The sequence below is a fragment of the Vidua chalybeata genome, chromosome 12 (genome assembly GCF_026979565.1).
Source record: "Vidua chalybeata isolate OUT-0048 chromosome 12, bVidCha1 merged haplotype, whole genome shotgun sequence".
NCBI classification, from domain to species: domain Eukaryota; kingdom Metazoa; phylum Chordata; class Aves; order Passeriformes; family Viduidae; genus Vidua; species Vidua chalybeata.
In genome coordinates this window covers 4,877,501-4,901,068 of record NC_071541.1, presented here as the reverse complement: position 1 = coordinate 4,901,068, position 23,568 = coordinate 4,877,501, and the positions used below count along the sequence as shown (strand labels likewise).

Sequence of the window (23,568 nt, the reverse complement as noted above, 5' to 3'; positions counted from 1 at the left end):
TTTGGAGTGACAATTCTACAGAAATGCTTCCTAGTAAGAGTCTTAGTAGGGTTATGCCCATGATGTGAACACTAGATTGAAGTTCATGTTCTGCCACTGATTTGATGTTTGACAAATGACCCTTCTGTGTTTTGTTTTTCACTCCGCTAAACTGGATAATTGTTCTTGCTCACCTCCCTAAAGCAGTCTGACATTCATAACTGGAACTCAATCAACAGAGCTGTACAGAATTCCAGCTATAGAGAGTAACTACAGAAATCTGAACCTTGCAGCAGCACAATACACAATATGTATTTTGGGGTTAATTTCATTTTCTTTATAGCAATGTAATTGCAATATTGGCATAATAACATTAATTTTTAAGCACTGTTTTTGTTTTGGGGCACGCTTACGAATTAGTATCCTGCTTAGGCACAGTGCAAGTATTGTTCTTTCACCCTGAAAGATGAACTCTAAAATGATATTATAAACACGGATGGCATCTATTATGAATGGAACACTTTGTATGACTCAGCAAAGCAGTGTCAAGGTCCCAGCTAGCCCAGGTGCAATGAGAAATTGCCTCGATCTGAACACCAGATAAAACTTTGCATTGCACAGAGGTTGCAAGCCAGAAACAAAAGATTCATGGTCTGATGAGAAGTAAACCAGATTCCTTTCTCCCTGGGAGCTGCACACAGCTCCTGATGAAGCTGTGGTAACTCAAGTGAAGCAGCATTGCCTGGGATATGTATTTGCATAAGAGATCTTTGCTCTTTAGAACTAGTGCTATAATTAAAACAGAGCTGAAGGCTCATAAACTGTACATTTTGAACAGCAGAAGAGAATATCTCATTTTTACACCTGGAAAAATAGAAGCAAAATCATTGCAAAGAGATGAGTCCTGCTGTTTACTGCCTTCATCAAATCATGGAGTGATTCCTCACTTGTGAAAATACAGCTCCTCAGCAACACCCCCTAACCCACAGAGGCTCAGGCTGTAAATGTAGCCTAGCACTGGGTTTATTCTAAGTTGTTTTTAATTGTTTGTTGGTTGCCTTTTTTTTTATCCCCAAAGCACTGTTAGCAAGCCTACTCCTCTGTCGAGCCATCCCAGCCATCTGCCAATGTGGGCTCAAAAGAACATTCTTCAGGGCATTATCCAATTTGTTGTATCTGATTCATTAAAGTAATTACACTTGCTATTAAGTCATTGCTTGGAGTTTGGCAGCTGCATGATAATCTGAGACCTAAATTTCTGAAGCAGGCTAGAATTCTTGGGTTTATTTTATCAAATCCTCACATTGCCTGCAATGAGCAGGAGTCCTGGCTGCCCAGGTGCGAGCAGTCCCTGGTGCAGCACTGAGCAGCTTTGGCAGTGGTGATGGAGGAAAAGGATATATGGAAAAGACACTTTTCTGTTTTATCTGGTGTGTTAGAGTCACTGGTGTTCCCCTGGCACGAAACGAGTGGTGTGAATTTAGCTGTGCTATGATGGCACCACAATTATTAGGCATCAGTTATCAACAGCATCCTCAAATGTCCCAGGCCTCTGAGTTGTGCTATGACTTCATTAAGTGAGGCCAAAGCTCTGGGAAAATGCTGTGGATGAAATTCCCTGTGGAATTTCTGTACTGAGGGGGGTCCCTGCCATCCTAATGTCACAGTAGGTAAGGGGACAGGACAGAGCTGGGGAAGGTTTCTTGCCCTCTGTGTTGTAAAGGGAGATTGGAGATGCCCTGAGTCAGTCAGTGCTGATAGAAGGCCCCTCGTGAGCACAGGAACAGAGCCCCATTCCTGAAATCCATCTTCCTGCAGCACCAACCCCCAAACTGAGGAAAACAACGAAGGCAAAACAGGATCATTTAACAAGTTCTGAATGGAACCCTCCACCTCCAGGGTCTTTGAACCCCAGGGAGGATCAACACCATCACTCACAGGGGCTGAGCAGGCACAGGACATCTCTGATCCCTGACACCATCCAAATGCTCCCGTGCCGAGACCTCCTTGCCACCCTCCCTCCTTGGCTCTCCCTGGGACTGGCACCTGTGTGGGTACAATGGTGGCAGAGGCTCTTCCCACCTCCACGTTCTGAGATTATCTGCTCTTAGTGTCCCAAACATGCCAGGAGCCAAACTGGAAGATGAGATGGCATTAAAACATTTCTGCTGGAAATAACTGAAGCCCAGCTGGCTTCGAATGTTCCATTTTACTGAACCTTTTTTTGCCATGTTTATGAGCTTCGGACTCTTGATAAAAGCAGATAAAGCTCAAAGGAAGCCACTTAGAGATGTCAATTCTTGTGCTGGGAACTTAATTAGAGAAGTGCAAAGTCCTGGGATGCAAACACTCATTGCTTTTGTACCCGTCAAAGTAAGTTACAATAAATGTCCCACGCTCTGTCACTGCTTGATCTCTGCTGTGGGCATTCAAACCCATCGCCCCCTCCCCTCTAACTGAACTCCTGGCAGGGCTGATTCCTGGGTCTGCAGCAGAGAAGGAATGTTGTTTGCAGCTTGTTCCCAAGGGGAGATGAGGAGCCTTTTGTGCTTCTCCCTTCCAGTACCTGAAGGGAGCCTACAAAAAGACAGAGAGGGACTTCTTACAAGAGCCTGTGGTGACAGGATTCAAACTGAGAGAGAGCAGGTTTAGATTGTGTATGAGGAAGACGCTGTTCCCTGTGAGGGTCGGGAGGCACTGGCACAGACAAGCTGTGGCTGCCACATCCCTGGAAGTGCCCAAAGCCAGGCTGGATGCGGCTTGGAGCACCCTGGGACAGTGGAAGGTGTCCCTGCCGTGGCAGGGCGTGAACGAGACGGGCTTTAGGGTCCCCTCCAACCCAAACCATCCCACCATCCTGTGGTTTCAGGGACACCCGCAGCGCTTTGCGGGGTGCGAAGCCCCGGCCGCCGCCGCCGCCGCCGCCGGGGGGGCTGCGGGCAGCGTGACGTCACGCGTGGCACCTGTGCCGTCAGAGCAGCGTGACGTCACAGCGGGGGGGGCGGGGCGGCGCAGGGAGGGGGCGGCAGGTGGCGCGCACGGCCGGGCCGGGCTGGGAATGGGAACGGGCTGGGAATGGGCTGGGAATGGGGCGGGATGGACGGGGCGGCCCCGCGCTCGGGCTGACAGCGGCGGCCCGGCGCGGCCCTGCCCTCCCGGCGCGGCGCGGCGGGACTTGTAGTGCGCGGCGGGCGGAGGCGGCCGGGCCGGCCCCGGGGCGGACTACAAGTCCCAGGCGGGGCGGGCGGCGCTGTGTGTGAGCCGAGCCAGCGGCGCGGAGCGGAGCGGGGCGGGCGGCGCGGCGGGGCTCGCTCGGCGCCGCAGCCGTAACCTCCCGTCTCTCCCTCTCGCAGCGGCCGCGGCGACGATGCAGGCGGAGTCGGGGATCGTGCCGGACTTCGAGGTGGGCGAGGAGTTCCACGAGGAGCCCAAGACGTACTACGAGCTGAAGAGCCAGCCCCTCAAGAGCAGGTGGGGGCGCGGGGCGCGGGTCCGCGCCGTGCGCGGGCGCGGAGCATCCCCGCGGCCGCCGCTGCGCAGCGGGCCGGCCGCCGAGCGCTCCGTGCCATAATAGCGGCGTTGTTGGCGGAGGGCGGGCCGGGCCCGCGTTATGTAAAGGGCATTGTTGGCCGTGCGGGCCCGGCTGGCACCCGGGGCAGCCCCGCCGGGAGCGGGGGCGAGGCCGGGGCCGCGCCTGCCCCGGTGAGCGCCGCGGCCGAGACCGCGTCCGAGCGCGGAGCTGCGGAGGGTCTGGTAGCTGCAAGGTCTTGTGGCGTCTAAGGTTGTTCTTGATTGTTTGGCTTTGGTTGGTGTTCTGTTTTTTGGTTTTTTTTTTTTTTTTTTTTTTTGTGTGTTTGTGTGTGGTTTTTTTTTTTTTTTTGTTTTGTTTTGTTTTTGAGCCTGAGAGCGTATTTGTTACTTGCTTGGGGACTGAAAACTTTTGCTAGGTATGTCACTTTCTTCTTAGAGTGGTTCTTCCCTGAAATAGACTCTGTTTGCTTATCTGGAGCGGCTGCATCGCGTAGATACGCTCTGTAAAGGAAAATAAGGCGGTCTGTGTGTGTTTCCCTCCCTTGTGGGCTGTTAGCGACCCGTTGCTCGTCCTGCTGCTGGAAAAAGAAAGTCAGTGCTCTCCCGCGCCTTGAGCATCCACCTTGTCAGCTATGGCACGTTTCTCCCTCTGTTTTTTCATTCAGAGAACCCTCCATTTCACCTCAACACGCTCCTTAGCAGCACTCTGCTGAGTATAAGGTCATTGCTGCAAGCGTACCGTGTTTTTCATCGGGTCTGTTGTTAGCCTGACTCTAGATTCACTTTTTAGTTTTGAACACTGCTCTTCTTACATCTGTGTGTAGTGGAAAAATAAATAAGAATGTAAATGTTTAAAAAAAAAAAGGTGCTAGAATGAGTTTGGATTGTACAGCCTGTCAGACAAACTTCAAAGTAAATAAATGACTTTTTGATCATTTTCTGAATCTTTCAGAAATACTGAAGGTTTGTAGTAAGAGGCGTTAAAAATTCTGTTGCTGTCACAAGGGCTTACAGATGTGGGGCCACCTCCTGTGGCCTGTCTTCGTGGCAGCCTTGCCTCATGCTGTACCACTGGTCTGGCTCAGAAGTGGTGCAGGTAGTGGTGGTGATGTACAGCCTAACAGGCCATCCAGCCGAACTGAAGTTGCCAGAACTCCTTTACTCTCCCTAAGGTTATGCAGGGAAATTGCCATTACCCGGGTAATTATCTGAGAGCCAGGCTAATGTGCAGAGCAGATGGAGTTCACCAGCACTGATGGGTTCCAGCTGTGATGGAGGCAGCTGAGAGACACACAGGGCTTTGGGTTTAGTGCTTGTGTTGCCAGTGGAGTGCAGCAGTCATGACTGCTGTGCTGTGGCCCAGTAGCCGTGTTTGTACCAGCTGTGTGTCCTAACTGGTGTGCAGGAGTTGTCCCTCTGTGGCTGTCCTCTCTGTAGTCAGCAGTTTGTCTGTGCTTTCCTGGTGTGAGCATGGATAGCAGGTCTGCACTGGAGCTTAGGTGGCAGGTCTGCATTTGACATTGCGCAGATGCTGCAACTGCTTTTAATTCCTGTTACTTGATGCTTTGGGACCCAAATGCAGCCTTGCATTGTTCACCTCTCTCAGGGAGAAGTGAATAAACTCTCTAATGAAGCACTGGAGTATTTTACTGTCTTCTAAATGTTGTCACTTCAAACTTTCCTGGAGTGAATTTCCCCAGTTCATCCTTACCTGATATTCCTGCAGAGACAGCACTGCCCACCCTTTGGGTTTAAAGGGGTCTGTCATCATGACATCCTGGTGGTGCCTCAGACCAACATCTGCCCTGATGTTTCCAGGACAGCTTTTTGGAGCAGTGACCAGCTCGTCCCAGTCTGCCTCGTGTCCCTCCACATGTAGTCATGTGTGTGAGAAGAGGCAGCCCCGAGGGTGGAATAACAATCCATGGTTTTTCTGGCAGATAGTGAGCTGACATGTGAACCTCAGTGTGGAGCCTGCCCAGCTCACGTACAGCTCATACCTCGAGGGAGAGTCTCAGCTGTCTTCCTGGTATTGTGGGAGATGAAGATGCAGAGGAGTCAGGGGCCCTGCCAGGTCCATATAAACCTGTCCCTGGAGCCAGGCTGATAAAACTTGACGATAACAGGAGGCAGAAGTTGCTCCCAAACCTGTTTGTTTCATGATCATATCTCAGAGGACTTCTGTAGTCCTTCAGCTTTGCTCAGGCCTGGAACCAGTCTGACTGATGATTATCGAGGGTATCAGCATCACCCTGCTGCTTTCTCTTGTGGATGTAAATCAGGAGTAATTGCATAGCAGTGAGTGGAGTAGCAGCAGGTCAGCGTGGTGTAGCTGTGGGACTGTGGCCATGGGAATTGCTTTCTTACCCTCTCCACAGCCTGGCTCTGGAAGGGTGCCTGGGGAGCAGGCAGACCAGAGCTGATGTGAGGAGCTGAGTCTAAACAGCAATCTGCTCTTTTCCCTGGTGAGAAGTGCTGATTTCCTAGCAACATTCAGGGCTTTCTCTGATCTTTCTAACCATAAGAGTTGAGAAGCATCCTTGGCTTACTCATAGCAGCTGAAATTGTGAGTACAGAGAAAATTTCATCCTGCTGAGAAATAGATAAGAATGTCAGTGCTCTGAATCAAGAAGGAGCAGTTTTGTTGACCAGTTTAACTCAGCCCTGCTGATACTGCCGTCCTTCTCTCAGTGAAACTCTCCTATTTGCTTCCTCCCACATCGTTTGTTTTCCAATATGTGACATCCAGTTAAAGATTTCTCCTCTCCAGTGTGTCCTCACAGTTACTCCATCCCTGTTTCATAATTCAGGTCTGCAATCCAAAGCCGCAAGGGGTCCAATAATAAAAGCTTTTTGCAGTAAATACTGTACTAACTTAGGCCAAGCCACAATTGAATGCTAGAGGCCAAGTTAAAATGTAAGCCCAGCAAAAACTTTAATCACAGGGGGTGGAGAGGATGCATGGGGCTGAGATAGATCAGTCAAACCCATACTTCCCAAACCCTCCCGACTCATGAGAAGTTGGATCTTTGGGCAAAGTAATACCTACATTCATGAGATCTCTGGAATTTGCCATGGTCGAATGTCTTTGAAAACTGAGATGATGTTTCAGTTGCTTTGGTTTCTCCAGAGTCACTTTTCTCTGTGGGAGGAAAATGGGCTTTCAGGCTACCCAGTAAGACAATGAGGTCTATTTTTTTTTTTTTCCCCTCATATTCATATTTTATTCCTCTCCTGCCATATTCCCAAAGTATAATAGTCTTAATCTACAAGTACATACACTTCAGTATGTATGTGTTTATGTAATGAACAAGCAAATAAGGTTTGTTTCCTGGTACAAGCAGTGTACAATGAAATCGATGGAGTTTTATTACCAAGAGTAAACACAGGTCCTGACGTGTCTGCATGCAGTCAGCAGGGCACTGGAGGATTGAGTTACATCTCGAATGTGGACACTTTAAATCATTTGGCAATGTTTTGGATATCAAATTGGTATCTGGAGGTAAAGGCTGTAGAGCCTGCCATTGCACAGGGCACTCTAAACCAACCCAGGTGTGACAAATGCAGTCAAGTTTTCTATATTAAATTGATTTTCTCCATATTTTTTGTTGTCTGCAATGTGTTTCCATTAGGTTGGTCTGTGTGACATTGCAAGCTCCAGCAAATTATTGTCAGCTGTTGTAATTTACTGCCATGCTTTTAATAAAACCTGCAGATAAATTACTGCTATTTGTGCCCTTTTCTGTTGCTTATGTTTTCAGACTGTTTAAAAAGCACTTGAATGATGCAGTTACTGAAGTATTTTTAGTGGAAGAAAACATTAGGAAATGCATTTAATTTGCATGATAGTTTCTTAGGATGCTTATTTTTGTTTTATGAGCAATAACATTGGGATGTAGAGTTTGTCATTATTAAAGCAGTGATGTCTTTATAAAATTCTCTTCATTCTTGCTGTCCAAAAACCTTTTCCTTTGTGCAAACCTTCAGTATTTTACTTATATCAGCTGGTGCCTCGTCTCTCTCCAGTTAGGACCCTCTGTAAAGCATTCCTTTTTGTTTTTTTCCTCTTAACTGCTCAATGCTGAAGTTTTGATTTAGTTAAAGCTTCCCTTTTAATACACAATGATTGTTGAGGAAATATTAATTTTGCCAAATAGCACACATTTCAAAGATGTGTGTCTTACTCTAGAGCCAAAGAGGACTCTTCTAAAGTGCCCTAGTGCCTTAGCCTGCAGATGATCAAATTTAATTTTGTAAATGAACTTTGCAGCGTGATTGAATTTGAACTTGATTACATTAGGCTTAACATTGAGTTTGTGCCTTATTGGAGGTAGTCTTTTCATATTACTGCTATTTATGGATCTTGTTCAAGTGTTTTATATTCTGGTTGGGTTCTGCAATGCAGTTTGTTCAAGCTACTGCTTATATCTGTTCCAGTTGTGCAAGAAGTGGAAAATATCCTTTATTTAGAACAGGTCACATGTTCTTGCATCCAGGAACCGTGTCTCAGTGTGATTAAAAAAAAAAATCAAAATGTATCTTGGAGGAACAGATTTAAAAAGTTCCTGAAATATTTTTCCGTCTGTTACAGAGGAACATTACATATTTTAAACTAAAAGGTAATAATAGCTGAGCTGGAAGTGCTACGTAGGCCAGCACTGCCTGAAATCAGTGGTAGAAGTCTGAACCGACGTCAGTGGGAGTAGAGCTAAGCCAGAAGTATGTCTCTGAAATCTCTCTGGTAACATTTTTGTGACTGAGTCAATAATTCCATGTTTATTCTGCACCTCAAATTCGCTGCACTGGGAAGGAAACCCTCACCACATCTTTTTGTACTTTTTTATTTTTGAAAACAGTCTTAAAAGGAAAGGCTGCTGTTGGAGTGTCTGTTGTATAAACATGTGGAGACAATAAGTGGTATTTCTGTATATTTCATTACACGGGGAGCCGGTGCTGCTCCCTGTCTGTAGCACAGCATTTGCCATGGTGAGAGATCCTGGGTGACCTTTTCTCTCCTGCAAAACTCTCACTCTGCTATTTGCAATAGGCCTTTGCTATTTAGCAAGGAAACAGAAATAGCCCATGAAATTCAGTTCAGCATTTGCTTTGATACGAACTATTGAGCGTCACCTTTTTGCTTCCCTGGCCTGCTTTCCTCGGGAGGGTTTTGTGTGGCTGCCAAGCTGATCAGAGAGGGCACAGATATTTTGAGGCTGAGCTGGCTGCACTGACTGTGCATCTTTTAGCAAGCACATGTGTTTGCTTTTTATTTATCAAGCTGCTGGCTGCATTAGTTGTGTACAAGTCCATATGCATTCTGCTTGAAATAAATCCATACTTTTCTGGTGAGCAGGAAACTTCCCTTAGCTGGATGCTGGTTTGCGGATTCCAGGTGATAATTTGAATCAATATATTCTGTCTCTTAAAAGGCTGAAAATAAGCCTGTGCAGCCCTGCTGATGGAGAGCTGGGCTGCCCCTGGTAGTGCTCATTTCCCCACAAAGAGTGGAGGTCATTTCACAAGCTTCTGGTATAGAATTTGTGGGGCTGCTGTGAATCCATCCACTGTCATTAACAAGTAATTGCAGAGCCTCTTGTGCACTGTGTTATGTTTTTATTTGGCACTTAGGGCAGTGTATCAGAGGTCCTTCCCAGCACGGTGGTAGGCAGCATGACTAATTCCTGCTGTACAGTCTGGTCAGGATCTAGGAGAAAACTGGAAGCAAGAGCAGAAGAGATTCGCAGATGTACTATTTTACAAGCAAATTCAGCCTCTTAAACATGTTCTCTGATTAAAAGTTGATTGGGAAAAAATCAGTACAGCTGCTTAAAAATGAGGGTACAGGAGAAACCTGTTCTTGACACTTAATGATGCTGTCCTGTTTCTGTGTTTGCTTTTAAAAGCAACATGTTTTAAGACGTAGAAAATGAAAGAGAAGGAGTAATTTTCTGTTTACTTTTCTGCTAAAAAAGATTGAAATTGTGTGTTGGCTGTTAATTGTCTTATGTGAACAATCTGCTGTTTCAGTGTTGGGAACAAAATGAGAGTCCAACTTCCATTAAGCTGGTCAGGCTCTTGGCCATTATTGTCTGTCTCGTTCTATTTTGGATTCAAAAAGTTTTTGAAATACACAGGCTGTAACGTTTTTGCTTGGAAAAATTAACTGTCTTTTAATATAATTTTTTGCTGGAACAAAGACAACATGATTAAGCAGCCTGGCATGGCAGATTTTGCTGGACAGTTAACTGTTGCATCACTATCATATTATATGAGAACTGTGATGTTTTATTTTTTATAATCTCTAGTTAAACAGTAACAGCACAACTAAGGGCTTGTGTGTAGTTTTACACTTCGTTTCATACTGGAGAAAAAAAAAACAGCACAGGAAAATGAATTTTATTGCATATTCACAATATAACTATGCCACTACTTTATCTGCAACAGCTGTGAAAAACCTGATGCTGCTTTGAGTGTCAAGATTGAAATATTCAGGTTCACTGGAGCCAGAGTCTTGGAAGAGGTCATGCTTGTTCTCCAGTCCATCTGGGGCAGAAGTTAAGTGCAGTTTTCAGTGTTAGGCACCCCAAGGCTCTGCTTGCTGTGGGTGGGCACTAACAGTTTGGGGTGCCTTTTGAAAGGCTCTGTCTCAGTGTCTTTGCCCAGAAATTCAGCTTGTGACTTGCATAGGCCTTAGTCACTGTTGCCTGTGGGCTTCACCTGAGAACAGGTGTTTGAGAGGTCACAGCAGTGTCCAAGTGAAACGGGATAGTGTGGGTACCACTGGTACAGGCACAAAAATGGTGACAATTACTAAGGAGGGCTTGCACTACAGCTCTCAGCTAATACTTCAACACCAGTAGTGCCCTTGGATAGAGCTCGTTTTTTCTGGTAACATCCCTGCTGTAATGTTTGTGTTAGCAGCTTTCTGCCAAGCATGCAAGCCAGGGGCTGGTGGTTTTTAGCTTTTTTTCTCTTCAGTGGTAAGTGATTATGTAGAAACACTCTCTGTAGGCTCCCCCCTTCCCTGACCTGCTGCTCGCAGCTGCTGCATGGACTGGACTGACAGGTTGAAGGGCAAAATTGTGTTGCTGTGATGTATAATTACTTCTTCCAGCATGAGCCAACAGAGCAGCTTGCTGTGATGATTGTTACGTGTACTGCTATGTAAAACAGAATGCAAGTGTAATGTGGGGTTCGGGCTAGTATTTTAATGTTGTAATTAGCAGCCTCTAACCGTAAACAAGTTTTTTTTAAAATCAGTTCCCATGAAGATTATTCCCTTACAATGCAGGCGAACATACATTTGCAGATGTGGGGTTTATGAATTCTGTGTTCCATGCAGAAATGAGCATCAAGAGCAGATAAGTGCCTTTTTTTCAGACCCTTTTTCTCTTACTCTAGAGCACCTCAGGTGTAGTGTCAGGTGGCTGGAGCCCAGTCCTGCAGTTGGTATTTCATAGGGATATTACAGCTCAGGGAAACAGTTGGCACTGGGGACGATGCTGCAGCTGCCACCTCTGGGAAGACTTGGATTCATCCTCCTTAACTGCTCCCCAAAAAACACTGCTCTAGATTCACAGGTAGGTTGCACCTTCCTTTGTGCTGCTCTTCTGGCACAAAATGGGCATAAGCCCACCTGAACCTGCTGTTTGGGCTGGTGTGGCTGGGGAGAGCATGTTGGGGGTCTGGTCTTCTCAGACCATCCTGTGAGGCTGCTTCTGAAGAGAGCACTGAAAAGTTGGAAGGATGTCTTTGTCTGTTTAAATCTACAAAAGCAATGTTTGTGTGCAAGGATTACGTGCCTGGTTTGGCCTACTCTTACATTAAAGAATTGTTTTGGGGTGAATTCTGAGAAGATCTGGGTGAATATTGGTATTTTGGGTTCCTGGAAAGATGTTGATAATCTGTGAGATATTTAGGTGCTGGAATCTTGCCAGTTTTAATGTGTTTAAAGCAGCATGATGATAACATGTGTGTATTGTATATTGTTTTAAAGCTTGCCTGTAACCCAAATGCTGAGATGTTGTCTCTTTTCTTTGCAAATATGTGACTACACAAACTGCTGGGGGAATGGGGGAAACAAGTAGGGCAGGGGAATTTGGGTCTGGAGGTGGGAGAAAAGAAACAAGAAGTGGGAACAACCAGAATGTCCCAAGTGAAGGATGCTTTGTAGGATGGAGACTGGAGCAATCAATGAGTGTTACTAATCTTACTGCCAGCTGTCCTGTTGTAACATATAAACACATAAAACAGGAACTGCTGTGATCCTTCCTGGAAGAGAAGCAGCCAGCTAGAAAACTTGGGCTGGAGGTGCTGTTTCAGGGTGAGAAGATGGGAGCAGACTTAGGAAGCTGTCAGATGGTGAGAAACTGGGAATATGGGCAAGGGGAACATGTGGTTCTGGGCCTTCAAACTGGGAGGTCGGAATAATGCCATGGAAGTGGAAAAGGATCTGAGAGATCTGAGTGGGAGAGCATGTTTTACGCACATGGACTATTTCCTCTCAGGATTCTTTGGGTTTTTATCTAAATAAAGGAGAGAGCTTGTATAAAGTATGACTTTGGAAATGCTTTTTCTGGATGTGTCGCTGCATGGTGATATGCAGCTGTAAAGCCAAATTAGGAATACAAACCCTTTCTATAATGTTTGTGAATTTCGGTCTGGATAAAAGTTGCAACCTGAGAGAGTGAAATCAGAACGGTACTGACATGTGTACACATGCAGGAGGGAATGATCTTAGAGAAGAGTAAAGGGAGAAAAAATTAGGAGCTGTTCATTGGAAGCTGGAAGGAGTTCAGGGGCCTGTGGGTCTCTTGCACTGTGTCCCCTGGATGCCATTAACTACTGTGTTTGGGTTTCTGCTCAGTCTAGCAAGCTTTATTTTATTTGTAGCAAATATTTTCAACTCTTCCCAAGCTCAGCCAGCTAAATGCACGTTCCAGCTGTTAGTCTGTCTAGTGAAGCCACAGGCACAGTTCACAAGAGTCGCTGGGATCATTTATTTATTTATTGCTGTTGTATCACAGAGGTTGCTATCAGATAAATAATTATTCCACCTTTGGAGAAGGTACATTGTAAATCTGCTAAGCTGCTCCTTTGTTTGTTAGGCTTGTGCATAATGAGTTTGGAATTTAAGATTACTAGTGTGCTGTGCAAAGTGCTCATTTTGTGACCTCATCTCGGCTGGGCTCGCCTGCCCCTCCACCTGTCACATCCTGTTGGACACTTGGGGCTATGTTCATTAGGGGAGCTTTGGGTTAGCCTTGCGTCATCCCATTTTTATGTGTTCTGTTGCCTAGTGGAATTTAAAAAAAACCCATGAGGTGGGTGTCTGGGTGTTAAAGAACTTGGGGTGGCTTCAAAGTGAATGCTGGCCTGGAGCTGGGGAATGCCTGAGTTGTCCAGGGCAGGCTGTGAGAGGCTGCTGAGCTGAGTTGGGTGTTGGGTCCAGGGGAGCTGTTGCTAAACCCTCCTCGCAGGGACGTGCCCAGGGCAGGTGTGCTGTGACAGAAATGAGGAAGAGCAGGTAGTATGACATCCCCCTGCCCCAGCTTTGTCCACTCAGCACATAGAAGTTTTGAGTTCCAGTCCTGACTGTGACTCAAGACACAGGATTTAAAGTGCCCACCATCCTTGGGAGTGCCCAAACCAATAAACCATGGGCTTTATGAGGTGTCTTTTTTTTTGCAGAAGCTGCTCCATTTTGCCTTGTATACTGTTGTTTGAGCCTGGTAGGGGCAGGAGTGACTTGGTGTAACACAATGGAGAGAGTATTTTCATGGGATATTCTGACTTTGCTCCAGAAAATAGTTACTGGTACAAAGTGGAACAGCTCCACTGGAAGCAAGTAAGATGTGCTCAGAAATTAGATGGTTTTCAGCTCCATCTAAAAGGTAATTGTCCCAATCCTGGTAGCTGAGGTCACAGCATGACATATGGGGACCTGTTCAAAGTAAGAGTGATGATACCTGGGGCAGAGAGAGTTGGATGAAGGGAAGGAGTCCTGAAATGTTGCAGGAAGGCAAGGAAGTTGAAGGGTGATAGGGGTTCTGATGCCCAAAAGGCCTCTCAGAGTGGTGTGTGTTGGTGAAGCAGCTTCAGGCAAAGGTGGATATTAAGAGTGATGACAAACATACGTTAGTTCTTAGGAGTGCTTAATTTTTTAGGAATGTGAAGTCATTTGTGGTACAGCAAAAGAAGCCTGAATCTGTGTAGAAACAAGTTACAAAGGAGTAAGGTGAGTAAGGCAGGAGCTGAATTAAGATTATGTCTGTATCACAAACTTGTTTTTTAATTTAGCTGGTTGCACAATTTACAGTTTCAATCTAATTGCAAAACTACTCTGCAAGTGATAATTTGGTACCCAGCTAATGCAACATTTGATACTGTACAAAGCTGTGCTGTAGGGGCTGTTAGCCTCGAAGATACTGTGGGCCAGCAAGGACTTTGTGTTTTTCAAGTGTGTCAAGTAATGTAGAAAAGTGTGAAATGGGTCTGCCTGTTATGAGGCTCTCAAAGGTGCTGGAGCTGCCCCTAAAACAAAACCAGGGTTGGCTGGAAGGGGGCTTGGTGCTGCTGCTGGACATTTTCAGAGCTGGAGAGGTGGTCTTCCTTGCAGCTTTTTTGGTATTTCTCAAGGAATTGGCCAACCTTACTTTTACAGCAGCCTCCTCCTTTCTGGGAGAGATCCCCCCAAGCAGGCAGTAATTGCTGTCTTTCCAAAGCTGTCCTCCTTTGTGGAGGAGTCATAATTATCCCTTATTTAGCCTTTCTAATGAAGGTGCTTGTAAGAGTTGTGCTGAGGTGCAAAGATGTCCATAAGGCAAAGTTTCCCTGTCTGTGCCTGCAGTGGTCTCTTGCCCCAGTCTGGGGCGTGTGTTCTTGGTTCTCAGGTGGGATCTTCAGGCACTTGCTCTTTGAAACTGGGGACCAGGTGACTTTTTGCCTTGCAGCACCACTTGAGACTATAAACAGACCTGCAGAGAAACAGGTCCAGTGATCTTGTGTTCCTGGAAGCTGCTCTGCTGTGCTGAGAGGCACGCTGGGCACCAGCTCCGTGAAGGGAAGCTGCTGAGAAAAGGTGGCTCTTGCAGTGAGCTTCAACCAGGGGCCCCTGACGGTGGCTTTATCAGCTGCTGATCCCACCATTTCCATCCTCAGAGCTCTTCCTGGGCAGCCTGAAGAGCTGTTTTAGGAAGGCACAGAGGGCAGCTGGCAGGGTCCTGCTCTCCCCAAGGACTGCGAGAGCAGGGTGGGGATGAGGACAGCCAGCAGCACTGCATCAGAAAACATACTAATGATCTAAAGAAGAAATACTTCAGGGATTTCTTGCTCTTTGAGAAACTCAGTTTGAGTACTGAGCTTTCTCACTGGGCCGTTTTCTCCTCTCAGTTTTGGGGTGTACTCAGCAGGATGGTGCTGGTTTGTGTGATAACCAGTCCCATCCCCTGCTGTGGGATAGCTCCTGCCCTGTTGCTATGAAACATTTTAGTTAGATGCCATGTGAAAGGGATGAATATCCATCTCTGACTGCGGAGAGATTTTTATTCGTGGCTCATCTCTTGCTGATCAGTTTTCTGATTCTGCTGGTGGTAGATTTGAATGATTTCAGGTGTTGTCGTGTAATTATATAGATGCTTGTTTCCCTATCTGTAATTTAATTCCTTGCATTGAGATTTATTAAATAGCACGGCACAGAAAATTGCAGTATCTCTTCTCATCTCTTCTCAGTGGGTTTATTTTCTGTGGCAAGGACTTTCACAGCCCTTGAAATTCTAAATCTGTAATCACTATTTAATCTAAGACAGTTTTCCCTGTATTTAAGAGCTGCAGAATCAGGCTGTGCTTTGGAGAAAATAGCAAATTTGCTAAATTTGGCTGCTTGCAGAGTCATTCAAAGTACATAGGTTGTTCAGCAGGTGCTCTTTGGCTTCTTGTGCTGTAGGGAATGCTGGGTTTTGGAGGTTAAGTGGGTGGGAATGCAGTTCCTCCTTTCTGCATGTAGCACAGGGGAGATTGAATGGTTGAACTGCGTGCAGTTTATTTGGTGGTGCTTACAGCTGCAGAACACCCCTGGCAGCAGAAAGATGGGTCCTTTAGAAGTGCAAGATTGTATTGATTGTGCTGCATTTCTGCTGGAACAAAAATATAATGGGCTCGGCATTTGCACTTTCCACTTGTGCATTGTTTTCTCTTTATTTTGTGTATTTAGAAAACGCTATGCTTTGCAGACTGTTGGTTTAGTATTTTCTGTGGAATGAAAACCATCTGGGTAATTTAACTGAATTTTATTGAAGTTTTTGGGAACAGGCTCTTTTCTGTTTCCTGGCATCTTGTTAGAAGAAGATGAAAATTTGAGTTAAACTTCAGGGAGGTGTCTGATGTGCTGGAATTTTAGAAACAATTTGGGCTTGTTTGAGGTTGTAGAAGTAATTGAAATATTAAAATCATGTACAGTGTCTCCCAACAGCATTCTGCCTGAGCAAATGCCTGCATAGACTGTCCTCCCCCTAAATGTACTTTAAATCCTTGGCGTAGTGAGAGCTGCAAGCTAAGAAAGCATCCAGTGTTTGGGATGAGGCTTCTTTGAAAGAGATCAGACTTAAATGCCAGCTGAAGTTAAGCATATGTTTAAAGATCTGCCTCAATCAGACCTTTGTTCAACACAACACTTCTGGGTAATCTTTATTTCAGAATCCTAAATAATTCAATTGGTTTTGTATTGGTAGGTTTCATCTTGTTGCAGCCCCAGGCCTGTAACAAACACAGGAGGGATCCACCAAGCCTGAAGCATGTGAGCTGTGCTGCTCAGAACTATTTGTGCTTCGGTTTCAGCTCATGGTTTGAGCTCAAATCCATGTTGTTGGACTGGGAGAAAGTGTTCAGCATATGGCAAGATCCTAAATCTGATGTACTTTCGAGCCTGACACTGTGATTTTAATATGTTCCACTTTCACTGAAATACTACTTAGAAAAGTGAAAAATCCCACTAGAAAAAGATAAATTCATAATCTTTTCAACATGAGAAGCAGAATTAACTGAATTTTGGTATATAGTCTGTTTAGCAGAGGATGATAAGTATCAACTGTTTTTTTTTTTCTTTTTTTTCCCTGAAAGACTTAACTGCCCATTTAGTTTCTGATGTCCTGATGATAATGTTTGAGATGAGTATTTAGATCTGCACATGCTTATATCACAGACAAGCTCCTTCAGCCCCTATATGTGTGTTTACCTACTGTTACAGGGAGTGCTCCTGTCACTTCTCTGGAAAAGGAGCTCGATATGACCACAATTTTCTGGATCTAAAACTGGGTTGTTCTCAAAGCCAGCCACAATGTTGTCACATTTGATGCTGGGTGTCACAGGGGCAGCATCTGAAAGTTTGGAATACAGTTGTTTCCAACTGTCTGAAGCTTTTCCCAGACTCAGTCACTGAGGTGGCACCTCTGCAGATCATCTTGTCCAGCTCCACTGCTCAGAGCCATGTCATGCTGGATTTTGAGTATCTCCAAAGACAGAGACTTCACAACTTCTCTGGATGACTTCTTCCAGTACTGATGACCCTCACAGTGAAAAAAGTGTGGAGCTTTTTTTTGTGTTTTGGGTTATTTTTTGAGTTATACATAAACTGTTTCCTGACTTCTTTGTCAGAATGCACACAAGATGGACTATGCAGGAGGCTGCACATCTCCCTAAGCTGCTCTCCCTCAGCTTTGCTCTTTGAAGTAAAACAAGGGGCTGCATTTCTTAGCTAAACTATTGGATTTTGCCCTAAAAACAATGGATTGTGCAGGTCAGGCTTGAGACCTGGTGGGCAAAACTTCTGCATCCTTCAGTTGTGGCTCAAGGGCTGATAAGTTTTCTTCCTCATTTTGATTTAGCCCTATTTGACACAGTTTAGCTTTTAGCTCTGCCATTGCCTGTTGTGGATGGATACAAAGCACCCTACAACATAACCTTGCATTTAATGAGCAGTTCAGCCTCAGAGCAGAGGTTGTGTCCAGTGCTGCAGAACTGTGCCTTGGTGTTGTTTGTGCAGAGCATTCGACAGATACTCATTGCTTGTGATATTATCTGGACTGTTTAACATGTATAATAATTCCACCAGGCTGTTGACTAAAATATTCCTGTTCTTTGATGCACCAGCACTAACTTGTCTGCTATGAATTCATACACTGAAGTTGAAATTACTTCCAAAATAGTAAACATGAACTTTGGCCATTTCTTGCTCTGGGATGATTCTAGAATCGGTTCCTCCGTGAGCTGTGCCCAAAAAGGCTTTCTGTAACCTGTAGCTGTTTCTGTTCATCAGGACAGCACACAATGCACTTTGGCCAAGCTACATTAAATACATATCACATGGAATTGAGCATCTGATCTTTAGCTGGGACTGATCTTGTCTTGGCTCTGTAGGACTATGCTTTAGTTTCATGCAGATTATTTTTGGCAGTTTCAAGGGCCAATAAACTGGAGATTTTAAAGAATATGTTCTTTAGCATAAAGAAGATTTTATTGGAATTACTGGAAAAGTTTATTTCAGAGATGTCTTCCAGGATAAAATGAAGTGTAGCAATTAAATAAAAATCTTCAATGACATTGTGAATAACAAGCAAGAAAACAGTGCTATGTCTGCCATAGCAGTCTCACTTGATTTACTTGGTATCAGCCATCAAGGTGACCATATTCAGTCTCCAGTCTGTGTTTTCTGAGGCTGCCTTCATTTCTGTGTATTCTCCAGCTCTGACATGTTCAGATAATTGCAGTTGACTGGCACACATATAGAAAATAAACCATGTTTACTGATCCAGACTTCGTTCCTTTTGCATTTCCAATAACTGTTGAGAAATAAGCAGAAAGTTACAGGTGATTCCCCAAAGCAGCATTTTTTGGGGGAGAGGTAAGATTTCTTAATGCCATCTAGAAGCTCCAAAGGAACCCAGGACCCTGTGGATTCAGTGGTCCTTCTTACTTCACGATTTTCGATGAGGATGATATTAGCATTTATGCAATCCTTTTGGGCTTTTCTTGTATAGATTAGAGTGTCTGTGGATGGTTAACAGTGAGCAGCAATACCTGCATAAGTCAGCATACTTATGGCATGATTAGCTGTTCAGTGCTTTGGTGACAGAATTAACACCATGTGAATGCTGAATGTTGGCAGATCTTGATAGCAGTTTTTGCATCTACCTGTAATTCATGAAGTGAGAGCTCTTTTACCCATTGCTTTTCATTGTCTCCTCATGTTTATCCCAAGGCTCAGTGGTGTGGATGAGGCAGGTGAGAAACAGGTGGGGGAGAGGTCTGGACCATCACAAAATGGCAAATGCAAGATTTGGGGTCAAGAGTCCTGTCCCCTGTCATCTGTGTAAAATGTGGGATCCTGGGAGGTCTTAATGTGTGAGCTGCAGCTCGAGTAAAGCTGTTGGGGCAGTTTAACTCTGCAATGCTTAACTTCAATTAAGTTGTCAAGTTTAGCATTGCTTTAGGCATTAATAGAGTTTTACTCTCGCTTAAAAATCTGGTTTAGTAATTAACCTCCATTTTATTCTGGAGTTCAGAAGGTGCTCATTTAGTGCAGCAAATCTAATGTCATGTGAATTAAAACATGAAAGATAGGCAGTAATGAGAAACCGAAACAGGGTAGTGCAGAAATTTGATTATATGCAGTTTACAGGGAGCTGAATTCTTAATGAGAAGTGTGTTAAAGGCACAGTCTTGCCTCTGCACTTGCAAGGTTAAGGGAAGTTCTGAATTAAATTGGGAGTTAGTAGTGGAGCTGGTATTTGTCACATTGCACACTGAGTTTTTGTTGCACTGAGGTTTTATTGTACAGCTATTTCTGAAATCTGGACATGGGATGGCTGTGACCTTACAACTACCAAAAGGCGTGAGGTATTTGCAGGGGCTAGGAGAGATTTATAAAGATAAGATCCCCTTTTCTGTTCTAATGGAAGTTTGAACCCCAACTCCAGCATATTCTGCAGACTTTATTGTTGAAGAGAGGCACAAATGGTGGTACATGAAGGAAAAATTACACCTGCTGACAGCAGAGTTGCTCCACAGAAATTGGCCTGGTCTTCGTGGTTTAGTTGGTAGAGCTTTTCATACTGCTGTGCCTGTATTTTATACATCCTACCACAGCCATTAGTGTTGTAAAGAAAAGTCCCCAGCTCCTTTGACAAGGTGAGTGTTTAACTACTCCCAGCACTAAGCACAGATGTGTTTAATTTTCGTCAGAAGGTGTCAGTTTATTGCACGTGTGATGTGAGGAGTATGTGCCAGCTGCTAAATCCTGCACTTTTCAGGGCTGGACTGCTGGCATCACACCGGTTCATACAGGCTGACTTACCTTTGGATATAAGGTACAGGCTCTCAAACAGCCTGGAACACTGCACCAGTTTCTGCTGCCCAAGAGTTTTGGGTGACTGCAAGGATAAAGCACAGGTTTCCCCCTTTATGCTGGGCATTGCATACACAAAATGCTGATTACACATCTCTTTCTGGTCTGGGAACCAAAGACTGTGTAACAGATCCAGTTCAGAACATGGACATTTGCAGAGCAGTGCTATTTATCATGCTTTTGACCTGTAATGTGCAGTCTCATATGAAAGTGCACTTTTAACAATTCTTTGTCATTGTCTGCTTCAGAAAATGTTGTTGGCGACGATGCAGAAGGCTCAGTGTTTTCCAACAATCTCCTCTCTAACGTAGGGATGTGAAATCAGAGGCTTTGTCTTCGCTATCATTTGAGTGATTTAAGGTAAAAAAATAGCTTCTTATCACTTACTTAGCTACTTGATTTCCAAGGCAGTAATGTGGGGTAAAAGTTCACCTCACGCGTGTCAGAAGGACTCTGCACTACGTGGGTGTGGTTTTGTGCTACACCTGATCTCTGCAAGGTATGGCTGTGCTCAGTCCTGAGAAGGACCTGGGCTGCTAAATGACTGTAAGGAGAGTTGGTTTATCTCACTGATTCAGTGGGAAGGGACCACACATGTTGAAATTTGAAAGGTTTTCTATCTGCTGACAGAACTGACTTGTGCTATGGCCACACAGTTACAAGACCCAACCCAAGAGAGGATTGAGAACCAGACTGTGGCCCCGACTCCTCCTGCTGTGGCAGCTTGCAGTTATGCTGGGTTGGATGGAACTTAAAATTGTGTTGCTGGCCTTATAAAAATATGGTAAAAGTCATGTGTGAGTTGCATGTTTGCTGGCCTGTGGTTGTTTCTTTGTATTCAGTTGACTTTTGCTGTCTTAAAACCAGCATTCCAGTAGAAAGTGTGACAAGCGCCACACTTAAAGCCAGTGGCACCTTTACCAATGAATCCAGTTTGAGGACTTTGTGTCTGATTCTTGACATACTGAATTTCTGAAATGAACGAGAAGCATATGCCAGTGGTCTGTTAACCTGCCAGGGCTCTCTTCTGAGCTTTATGCTTACTCCAGAGGAACCATGACCCAAAAATACAGGCTCATTGAGCTAATCATCTTACAGCTCAAGCATAGTTGAGTTCATTCTGTGTAATAATTTACTGCTGTCAGCTCTACAGCAGGAGTTATCTGTGTGCAAAGTCCTGGTTCACAGCAAATACCACATAATGCAGGTTAGCACTAACCCCTCTGACTACAGACTAAGCTGAACTGTCTTAGAACATGCTGGCTGTTGTCTAACCACACACTTGGCTGCTGTCTGCTCTGCTGCTGGATAGTAACTTGTTTAGCCAAGGGATTTTGATGGACTGCTGGAGTTTTCCTGCCACCATGGGGGCCTGGAACCATTTGTGTTGACTGAGGCTGTGATGGCCAAGTTGTCCTGTGTTAATCCATTTTCCATGGAAGACAGAAAGTGTAGATAAAGGATGAAATGGGGTTAAATTCTTCTAGTGAATAGCTGCTGCTGGTAACTGTGGACTAGTTTGACAGGGTTCACATCTGTGTTAACTTTCAGAAGACAACATGAAGCTATTATGCAGTTACTACCCACTCCAGGATCTGCACATCAATTAGGAGAGGCTGCTTACTCATGCTCCTCAAAAGTTGTGCCAAAATAGCTATTACATTATGTCAGAGCCCATATTTTCATCCTGAACAATTAATCAGAATATAAACCTTGTTTCTCCTCAGCAGCTTTGAATATAGACCTACAGCTTTGATACATGGTGCTTTCAGCTGCACTGGTTGAAGAGGGCTCCTCTGCTGTTGACACACATCAGGGAAATTGTGATGAAATGTAATATTATTTTGTCAGCAGTATATCTGGGAAGCTCCAACAACACCATGTTCTGTAAACAGCTTTAGTTCCATGTGTTATGACTTATTCTACTGTAGCACCTTGGGTCCTTGCTCGGGACGCAGCATCCCGTGCTGCTGGTAGGTGCTGTGTGAGCATGAGGGGAGCTGGTGGGCTGCTTCACAGCAGCTCTGCCATCTCAGAATAAGCCACAAGAAGCAGATGGCTGCAGGGGGAAACAATGAGGCAGAGCTGTCAGCGTGATGGGATGGAGTCCTTGCACACCCACTGCCTTGCTGTTGGCAGAACCCTGCTCCGTGTCCTGCCGTGGAGAGAGCTCTTGATGGACTTGGTCGGGGCAGGTACACCTGGAGGTTCCCCTGAGGATCTTCCCTTGTAAGTGGGATAAAGCACTGAGCAGGTGTTGTTGGAGAAATGTGGCATTGTTGGTGACCAGCTTCCAGCTTTCCTTCTCGAGAATCAGGAACCTGGAACTCCGGGTGCCAGCCCTGTCCCCTTGGGTATTTGTGGTGGTTTATTACAGCCCAGAGATTGATGGCAGCAGGGCCTTGGATACGTGTAGGGTCTCAGGTAAGATGTGGCATGTCAAGGAAGTAATGCCTGTGGTGAAGTGACAAAACCTGTTGTAATGAAAGCAGAATATTTGCTTTACTGATGCTTCTGGTTTTAGACGTGGAGGAACATGGAGACACATTTGTCTCCTCGTTTTCCAGGCTGTCCTCCTGTAAGAGCTGCCTGATAATGCTATTCAGGAGCTCCTCTTATGGGAATATTTGTACTGTGCAGCACTAGACTTGAATGAGGATTCTATACAGAAAACAGTACCATCATGCTGATGGCCAGACTAAGCTCTGTGCTGTAATTCTTGATCCTAATTCACACTTTTCTGTCTTTTTTGTCTTTTGCCAAATACCTTTAATGCAGAGAACATTATAACTCAGAAAAGATGGAGTATGATAAAAATAGAAGCACTTGCTCCAGTTCTTCCATATGTTAATGGCTGGATTTTCAGGCAAGAGATTCCAGTGAGGTGTGCCAGCAGTCTGAATACCTGCATGTGCTGTGGCCTTCTTTCCATGAAAAAGCTGTTTGGGTTGGAGACAAGGGTGAGGTCATTGGGAGTTTGGTATCTCTAAATTGGATCCAATTTTGTGTGATTTTATTAGAAGATACTAAGTATTGTAATTCCTGAGGTACTTGCAAAGTTTTTGCTTTGGAAATTCTGTCTTGCTTCCATTTATTTCTTCTCCATTGTAAAATTGTGAGTGCATAACTTCAACACAGTGGAGACCATCTGGAAATAGCTGGAGCAGGCTGAATTGCACATTACATTTGATAAAAACTTTTCAAAGACCCTTTCTCGAGGGAAAGGGGAGGATGGAAGCCTGGAAAAAACTTCAATAGGAAAACCAGAGAGAGATTAGGGTTCAGTAAATAGGAAATTATGGTAATGGTTTCATTGAAAGAAAATGCACAGGCAGAGATATTAGATGATTGAATACAAATGTTGAACCATCAAAGTGGTGCCTTGCCAGTGCCTGTTCTCATGGTTTAGTCTTTCTTCTCCCAGCTAACACATACGACTTCAAGATGCAAGTCACTTTTCCATCATTTCACGAGATACCTACCTGGATTAAAATAAAAGTAAACACATTAAATTAAATAATACAGGCTTGTAGGGAAAGTAATAAGCTTAAGCAGGTAGTTAACACATGTGTTTGGAGGTAGTTTGTACTGGAGGGCTTGAAAAGATTGGGCAGTATCATGGACAAACCAGACACTGAGGGCAGCTGGACTGGGGTTGC

At 44.8% G+C, this 23,568-nt stretch overlaps 1 protein-coding gene across 6 annotated transcripts in view; it reads left to right on the top strand.

Annotated features, from left to right (window-relative positions):
- Window positions 1–3,226: 3,226 nt before the first annotated feature.
- MITF (melanocyte inducing transcription factor) overlaps window positions 3,227–23,568 on the top strand; it is a 99,651-nt gene continuing 79,309 nt past the window's right edge. For 2 of the 6 annotated variants that reach the window (XM_053953549.1, XM_053953556.1), the window contains exon 1: window positions 3,227–3,450. In XM_053953549.1, coding sequence (XP_053809524.1) covers window positions 3,347–3,450 — 104 coding nt within the window. In that variant the 5' untranslated portion in view covers window positions 3,227–3,346. Of the gene's footprint in view, window positions 3,451–3,741; window positions 3,761–12,695; window positions 12,834–13,676; window positions 13,748–20,157; window positions 20,270–23,568 lie in introns of those variants that run through there. The other 4 variants (XM_053953550.1, XM_053953548.1, XM_053953551.1 and 1 more) reach the window with 3 other exon arrangements.